The following is a 9285-nucleotide window of genomic DNA, read 5'->3' as shown; positions in this document are numbered from 1 at the left end:
CTGATGGAGTAGTCAGTTTTTTATCACTTTGTTGAAATACACAGAATACTTCCACTTGTCCCACTGCTTATTGCGGTCTTCAGATGAAGCTGCATTTTCAGTACTTAAAATAAGGTGAAGAAAGACTACTCGCTAGAAAAGGCAAGTCTCTTATTTTTCATTTTCTGGTTACATTTAAAGTCCTATCATTATAATCTATAGTTGCTTTATGATTCTAAATACACATTCTAAAACTGCTGTGAGGCCAGAAAGGAATATTGTTTCCATCTTTTCTCCAAATACATTATAATGCTATAGTAATTTATACAGCAGTGAATATAAATGTATAACACAAAATTGTGTGGCATGTAAGGTTTGAGAGTTTGTATTGACAATTAACCATCATGGTCAGTTCAGTCCACATCAGTCAGATCAGATGAGTCTTCTAACCCTGGTTTGCCTGTTCACTTATACAGTCATGCACTCTGATCGCCAAATACCAGCTCTCGGACGGCCTCTCCATCCTGGAATGCTCTATAATGCTTGTAATGACACCATCATTCCAGGTAGGCCACAACTTCATTGCTGTATTTGTAGTTCAAAGAATATTTAATTTTATATTTTATATATGTTATTTTATACATATTTTATTTTATGTTATTGATATTTTATTTCACCGTTATTGCCTCTTCTCTGAGACATACCAATAGTTCAAACTACTGTTTTTCAATAAAAAAACTTAAGGAAATTTGAACAATATAGTATATTAGGATATGTTCCTATATATACACAAAACTGTATATCATTTATTTATTTAGCCTTTGCAAGGTATCAAGAAATGTTTTACATTTTGGTTTATGGACAAACATTTTGCCTTTGCTCCGAGGTGTGACACTGTGGTCTGATGAAGACATGGAAAAGGTCCTGAGAATCAGAGGTCATCAGAACACGACCTTCGATGTCACAGCATCCGACTCCATGAGAAAGAAAACCAAACTCCTCGAAATAAGTGCTTCCTTAAAAGGCAGCTTCTTGTTAGGTTTAGTGAGTATCGAAGGCTCTGCTAGTTTCCTAAATGACAGAATGTCATCGTCCCGCCAGTGTAGGGTCACAATGCAGTATAAAGAGACGACGATGTTTAAAGAGCTCATAGCCACCGACATGGAGATCAAACATCCAGAGATTTTCGAGAGGAACGAGGCCACACACGTGGTCACTGCCGTGCTCTATGGTGCTGAGGCCTTCATGGTTTTTGATCAGATGGCTGCAGACTACCAGGAAAAACAGGACATTCAGGGCAACATGAAGGTGATGATTGATAAAATACCCTTGCTCAAGCTGACAGGAGAGGGGAGAGTGGCTATGACAGAAGAAGATAAACGCAGGGCGCGAAGGTTCAGCTGCAAGTTTCACGGCGACTTCAAGCTGAAAGAAAATCCGTCATCTTTCGAGGAGGCTGTGATTGTGTACAAACACCTTCCTTCCCTGCTGGGGCAGAAAGGGGAAGCTTCAGTGCCCATGAAGGTCTGGCTGTACCCCCTGAACAACCTGGAGCCCAAGGCCGCCAAAATAGTGCGAGACATCAACGCATCTGCAGTGTCCATCCTAGAGTCTATCATCGAGCACCTCCACGACGCCAAGATGAGAGCACACGACCTGATCAAGCTGAGCAAGAGTATGAGGCTAACGGTCCTCAGGGACAAACTCGAGACGTTCCAGAACAAACGTGCAGAGTACACCATCGTCTTCAAGAGGAAACTGAAGGGGGTGCTGCCGCAGATCAGAGGAGGGACGGTGCCGGAGACGGCCTTCACCGACATACTGAGGTTCCACGAGGAGTCCTCCTTCTCTAAGATCAAAATGAGAGAGTGGCTCAACGAAAAAGAGACTGAAATCACAATCGTCCAGTCTTACATCAGCCTACTGGGCAGCACTTCACTTGTGCCACCGGGCCCCGAGCTGGACAAAGTTCTGTATCATCCAAAACTGGACACGGTCGTCATGTTCAGCTTCACCTCGCTGGAACACCCCGAGCCGTACCTCTCCAACCTCGAAGAGTGCCTGAATTGCGAGGACTTCGCCAAAATGGAAGATGTGAAGGTTGCGGTAGAGAACACATTCTCGAAGAACACCACGCCTTGGTACAAGTATCCCGGAGCCATCCCTGCCTTGCGGTCCTGCTCCCCAGTCTTCCTGGTGGTGAAGGCCAGGTGTGTGAGGAACCCTTTGCATGCGGTGCTGATCAGCTACGTATCCGATGACTCCCACCCGGGATCCTCCATCCGGGTGTACAAGAACGGGCAGTGCATAAACCCTCATCTGAAACCCCCAGAGAACAAGAAGGAGCGGGAGCTGGTGGTCAGTGAGGATGACGGGAGAACAAGCAGCCAAAGAGACGAGAACTCCACTGAAGACTCTCCTCTTACCTTTGATGATAAAGACACCAATGAGATGATTTTAAATGTGAACCTATCGGCTAATGGCTGAAGCTCCATAAGGCCAGAAGATATGTACACCGCCAGAATAGGTGAGGCTTTGAATATATTCAGAACACAGCATGCCTATGGTTTGTCAATGACCAGAAACTGAAATATTTGTTTTACATGCCATAAACTATTAAGAGATTGAACAAGATTTTCTGATAATATACTTAAGACTCCTCGCTTTAATTTCCCCCTCTAGATGCTTGGCTTCTCAAGCCATTGCCTGATTAACATTGACCTGGTGGATGGAGAGAGAGGACTATTTCAAGGGGCAGAATATTTCCAAACCATAATATGAGGCGGAATTTTTACATAGTTGTTGTCAAAGAGTGATGATTTTATGTATCCTCTGTTATCTATTTTCATGTCTTTTTTATATTGCAACAGCTTTTTGCATACTTATGATGTTTTTATGCTACAATTATTCTGTTGTATACTGGGAGTATGGCCATTAGTAAAATGGTTCATGTTTGCAGCCTACAGGCTTTTCAACACATGCCCCCTACTGGCTCCCTAGGGGAAAAACACCCAGTGGGTCCAAGGGGGAGGTGAAAAATGATTTGGAGGCTTCATCTAAACAATCTGTCTTTCTGTATCTTGAAATAAATAAATATAATAAAAATAACTACTGGCTTAACAGTTGTCATTCAGTGTTGTTAAATAACTGTTTCTGGATCAATTAAGCTGAATGTGGACTAATCACAATGTAATAAGTGGAGTTACTAAATGTCTTTTCCTCAAGGAAAAGGATTTGTTTAGTAGTGCAGGCACTTAGCTTATTCAATACATCTAAAAAAAGAAAACCAAAAAGAAGTTGTTGTCTTGTAACTGTCTGATGCTTTTTAGAAGTCTCACGATATAATCAAGATGAAAGAACTTTGGATTTAGGTGATCTGTCCTTTATAACAACCACAGCGGTTTAGGTGATGCATTTGTCTCCTCCTCCAAATGGAGTATCATGTCTATCAATCTTGCCTTGGTGAGTACCAGATTGCCAGGTCATGGTCTATTGCAAACATATGTAAGCAGGCTTTGATGGGGAAGGTTACACTGCAATATGCAGTCCTAGCACCTTATGGTTACGGGCACTGCGTAAAAAGGGAGAATCTGGACAAAGCAAACATTCTCCAAAGCTGCTGTTTGGTGGAGGTATTTGGATGCTTTGCATAACTATGTTATGTTGACCTGCAAAGACTCGTAAATGTCCGAATGCAGCTCTAAGATGGGGGTTTTCAGGAACCCGCCACACCACATTCGCTAGTTGATGGATTGGCTAATCAAATACTAATAACAGTCAATGGTCTGGGTGGGGCTGGGTACTGAAGCCTCTAGCCTGCACCCCTTCCTCAAGCCTGAACCCCTTCCTCTAACCTGTGCCCCTTCAGTTCATCAGTTCATGGAAGTAGGCATCCAGCAAAATATTTTATATAATACAGAACTACCTCTATTCTAGCAATCGTCTAAAATGAATCTCTCATGAAGTTCTTGTAAACATAGGCCTACTGTATGCTTTAAGAAACATGTGGCATTAAAGTTTGAAATAAAATAAATAATGTGTGACGTCTATCTGACACCCAGAAAATAAACACTAGCAGAGGGATCTGGGTAACTAAGGTAATTATTATGATATAAAATTGTATATTTTAAAGTGAACCGAAACGATTTAAAAAGGATGAAACTAATATTTCTATTTACATAGGAAAACAAAACTGTAAACAAAGTTAAAGTAATCAAATAGAGTTCACAGGGAACATTGGGTAGCCATTGCTTAACTCTGTATCACTGTGAAGGTACCACAGATACTCTCTCCTAAGTGTGACAGAATCGAGTCGTTCCTGAGCACCACAGATACTATCTCCTTAGTGTGACAGAAGAGAGTTGTTCCTGAGTACCACAGATACTCTCTCCTTAGTGTGACAGAATAGAGTTGTTCCTGAGTACCACAGATACTCTCTCCTAAGTGTAACAGAATCGAGTTGTTCCTGAGTACCACAGATACTCTCTCCTTAGTGTGACAGAAGAGAGTTGTTCCTGAGTACCACAGATACTCTCTCCTTAGTGTGACAGAAGAGAGTTGTTCCTGATTACCACAGATACTCTCTCCTTAGTGTGACAGAATAGAGTTGTTCCTTAGTACCACAGATACTCTCTCCTTAGTGCGACAGAATCGAGTTGTTCCTGAGTACCACAGATACTCTCTCCTTAGTGTGACAGAAGAGAGTTGTTCCTGAGTACCATAGATACTCTCTCCTTAGTGTGACAGAAGAGAGTTGTTCCTTAGTACCACAGATACTCTCTCCTTAGTGCGACAGAATAGAGTTGTTCCTGAGTACCACAGTTACTCTCTCCTTAGCGTGACAAAATAGTTTATTACTGAGTACCAGAGATATTCTCTCCTTAGTGGGACCGAATAGTTTTATTACTGAGTACCAGAGATACTCTCTCCTTAGTGGGACCGAATAGTTTTATTACTGAGTACCAGAGATACTCTCTCTTTAGCGTGACAGAATAGTTTTGTTCCTGAGCAGGCTATGCGTCTGGCTCTTGTCTTTGACTGAGCAGTCAGGAGAGAAAATGTCCGTCATGTACGCCAGCCGCCACACGGACATACTAAGAAGGGTGTTCAAAAAGGCGTCACAACCACTGTCTGCACTTGTGTGCCAGTGTGCTAATTTCATGCATGATGTGATAGGCTAGTGTGAAGTTAACAAAACCATGTGACTTAATGTGCTTTGTAGGGTCAATGATGATTATATCGCTTCAATCACACCCTTTTTGTGTTGCTTAGATAAGGTGGATTGCAGTTATCATCTTCCCTATTGAAAAACATTACGGTCCATGGGCTCCACTGTAGCAGTGACCTCCCTGGGTCCTAAAGATACCTGGTTCAATCCCTGAGTAGAAGTGTACTGTATACTGTACAGTTTATGACCTGAAATATGCGGAGGGAAAGAAGCCCTCGCTCACACGCTTGCTCACCCAATCAGACGCAGTTTCCCTTCAAAACTGGGACAGTATTGGGCACAGTAACCCTTCTTTGAAACATCTAGACCTCTCTCATCATGCATGGCTTTAAGGCATACACATATGTGATTTAAATCCATCCTGAAGGAGTTCTAGACACGGATGATTTTAAACATTTTATTTAATTCAATTAGTTTAACAGTAAAGTTACATTAGAAAGTTATATTAGTTATCCACATAGTATATAAACAAAAAATAGCATTAAAAAGCGTTAGCAAAAGTGCATCCGCTGTAAATAAATTAATATTTATGTCTATATGGCTGTCAATGATCATAATGGTTATGGATTGTAAAGGTAACATCTTGTAAATATATGTTGTCTTTCAGTTGGACTCTGCCCCTGTTGCATGGTAATCTGGGATCACGGTCACAGTAGATTTTACAATCTCATTCAATAATATTCTGTAAGGATCATTACTAAGGCCATCTGGATAAACTTCCTTCCATAATATTCTTTAAAGATCAATTTCTAGGGCCGTATGGATAAAATTGAAAGGTCAGTGCGTAAGGGTATATTTCTATAAACGTTAAGACATTCACTGGAAATGAAAGAGGCACCCGAGAAGAAGAATACGCTACACATCATCTTAAGTAAAAGACTTGGGCATAGAGAGTGCGAAGTTCTCCACACGGAACCTTGGCATGCCTAGCCCAGGTGATCAATGGTGCTTTGTGTGCGCTCCTCCAGGGCCAGGCATGGGTCAGTGCTCTGGCGCCCCCTACTGGAGCAATCCTGCAGCTGCAGCCTCGCTGACACCCTGCTGAGGATGCTGTTGAACGTGGCCCTCAGCGCAGACGAGGAGAAGTAGTAGATGAAGGGGTCCAGGCAAGCGTTAAAGGTGCTGGTGAGCACGGCGTGCCTGCGCCATTGGGGGCTCTCACGGTTGATGTAGCCAACCAGGTGGGACACGTTATAGGGCCCGAAGCACACAACAAAGACTACGATGGTGCCAAAGGCTAGTCCAATGGCTCTGTAACGTCGCCAGGGGCCGATGTTGGGCAGCTTGAAGAGAATTCGGATGACGTTGATGTAACAGAAGCAGCAGATGAGAAGTGGCAAGCAGAAGAGGAGGACGAACTGCTGCAGACGAAACGGCAGCAGTATTTCAAGCTGTTTCGGGGAGAACTCGTGATAGCAGACTGTGCTGTTCTTCACATCGTCGGTCTCACAGTCATGGTGGAAGTGCTGCATGAAGTAGACGATGCTGCACTCAGCCATAGAGATGACCCAGATGAGCACACTGCCCACCACCGCATACAGGGGCTTTCTCTTCAGTTTGTACTTGATGGGATAGGCAACTCCCAGGTAGCGCTCGACACTTATGGCGGTGAGGAACAGGGTGCTGTTATAGATGGTGCCATAGAAGATGAGACCCGACAAAGAGCACAGGAAGTCGGGCATGTACCACTGCATGTGGTCGATGGCCTCCTTCATCCAGAAGGGAAGGAAGACCAGGAAGAGCAGGTCCGAGATGGTGAGGCCTATCAGCAGGACATCCACGGGCGTGGCACCCCGCCGTACCTTCTTGGTGAAGGTATAGAGGGCAATGATGTTGGCTGGCAACCCAAAGATGAACGTGATGAAGTACACAGCAAGAACGAGGTCTCTGTTTTCCTTTGTCAACATTTTCCTGGCTGTCAGAGTTGGAATACATATTAGTTATATAATAATACATATATATGATAATATATATTAGTTGAGAATGTATATGCATACCATAAACATAAATGGGCAGTATGCACAGCTGGTAATAATCAATAGAATCTCATTGGTAATCATTTATTGTGATTAATGCATCGCTCCATAATAATGATTGTTTCATTACAGAGATCAACCCTGGCAAAATCATCTTTAGCTTGGTACAAAACCTATACAATATTTTAGATGCAAAACAATCCAGGTGTAAATCAAATATTTTGAAATGTATGCTTGTAGCTTGGTGTGCTGATGTGCTAATTTATCAACAACAATCAACTGACTTATGAAACATATTTATAGCTACAATGGTGTATTTGGGGTGAAAAGGCAGTTTGTCAAGGTTTGTCAAGGTTTGTCATAAAAGCTGTATATATTCCAGGTCTTATTTCTCATATTCACCAAGACAAGTGAACTATAAGCATAAAATAAGATGCTACAGCTTTATTTTGCCACAGCCATTGCCAACAAATACTACTACTAGGTACTTACCTTGAGAAAACCTTCGGCTCTAGAAGTAGTGTCAACACAGTGATGTCTGGAAAGTCCACTTGTTGCTGTAGAAGCTGGCCGTTATGTGGAAATGAGTCTCTAATGCTCTCACATATCACACAGGATATAACAGCTCTAAAACCAGAAGCGCTGCGGATCACACACCATAGAAGAGGTGGCACATTAGCCTCTTAATTCTGAATATGTGATACAATTTATTTCAGGATCGGGTCAACTGTGAATTTCCCCTTTTTGGGCCCACTGCAACTCATAGGTGGCAGCGATGCATCCGATCCGAGGGAGCGCAGATAACACGATGTACACAGATATTTGTTAAACCCCGAAGTTGCACGTTCATTATTTGGGAAAAAACTGTCAGCTTGGGATCATCACTGGAAGCATTTGCCCAGGAATATGAGAGCATTTCTATCCAGCTCTCTGACAGACATTTGGCTGGCAGGGGTCTATACAATTATCATTGTAAGGTTTACCCTCAAAAACCTGTGAGAAGGGGTAACTTATATGGTTCCTCATTTTATTCATTTGACCCCCCCCCCTTCGGTAACCAATGGAGCAAACATACCTCCAAAATTGCTGCCTCCCAGCGTTGTTACAAACTCACACCAGATGTGTGGTGGCTACATGTGCTCTAACCAGTCTGTTCAGGCCTTGATAATGCTGATGTTGTGACACGCTGACAAATGTATGACTTCTGAAGCTTTCTGGAAGATTCCAAGTATTTTAACAACCGTATCTTGGCAGGCCGCTGTGAATATTCAAAATGCAGTTGTCAAGTCAGTTTTGTTAGCATCTCTGCTCGTTGCTCCTTTGACTAAAGTGCCTGAGACAACACAAGCTGCAAGAAAAGGGGTCATTGTTCACAGCTCAATCAAGCATGATGCACATCAAGTCAGGTGTGACCGTTCCTAATTAAAGACTGTTCTGAACCTTATGCTTAGATGGATGGTCTAGAAAGTGGGGCCTACTGGTTAGGGTTTTGGGCTGGAAACCGTAGGGTGGCCGGTTCGATCCCCGACCAGTAGGAAAAATGTGGGCGGGGGAAGTGGTAGACCCATGGCTGAAGTGCCCTTGAGCAAGGCACCTAACCCCAATCACTGCTCCCCGGGCGGCGCCAAAGGCAGCTCACTGCTCCGGGTTAGTGTGCTTCACTGTGTGTATCACTACCCTGGATGGGTAAAATGCAGAGAGAGAGTTCAGAGTGTGGTTGTGTCATTATCTCTGCCATAAACATAGTCACTAGGGCTCATTTCCATTCATTCTTTTTGTGATAAAAAGAGAAGTGATACTTCTGTGAGATTGTGTGTTATGAACCAGTTTTACTCTCTTCCTGTTAACTTGCACATGCTCATAGACTTATCTTTAGCCTCTATTACATTTATATACATAGAACCAGACAGACCAACCGCAAAACACAGATGTGTGTTAGTATGTTAGTCAGTGCACGGTTTTATTCTGCTAAAGTAATTGTGGCCAACTAAGGCCTACAGCTTGCTGCTGCTTAGTAACTAAACTCATTTTTTGACAGCAATGCATTATCCACAAATATGTCCAAGATGGTGATTTTCCCACCATTAAGCTGTAGAATCACGT

At 42.9% G+C, this 9285-nt stretch overlaps 2 protein-coding genes across 2 annotated transcripts; one reads left to right on the top strand and one right to left on the bottom strand.

Moving 5' to 3' along the window:
• Positions 1–891: 891 nt before the first annotated feature.
• On the top strand, positions 892–2466 carry LOC308380974 (stonustoxin subunit alpha-like; the record flags this gene model as incomplete). Its single annotated transcript, XM_080858455.1, has 1 exon — positions 892–2466. One exon carries the CDS (start codon positions 892–894, stop codon positions 2464–2466), a length of 1575 nt encoding a protein of 524 aa, XP_080714581.1.
• Positions 2467–6132: 3666 nt separating this feature from the next.
• LOC308380655 (free fatty acid receptor 3-like) lies at positions 6133–7113 on the bottom strand (the record flags this gene model as incomplete). The annotated part of the gene is made up of 1 exon (XM_080858062.1): positions 6133–7113. One exon carries the CDS (start codon positions 7111–7113, stop codon positions 6133–6135), a length of 981 nt encoding a protein of 326 aa, XP_080714188.1.
• Positions 7114–9285: the final 2172 nt, after the last annotated feature.

This window comes from Sprattus sprattus, assembly GCF_963457725.1.
Source record: "Sprattus sprattus genome assembly, chromosome: 19".
NCBI classification, from domain to species: Eukaryota; Metazoa; Chordata; class Actinopteri; order Clupeiformes; family Clupeidae; genus Sprattus; species Sprattus sprattus.
Note: the sequence above shows the minus strand (reverse complement) of the source record. Positions and strands in the feature narration are given on the sequence as shown.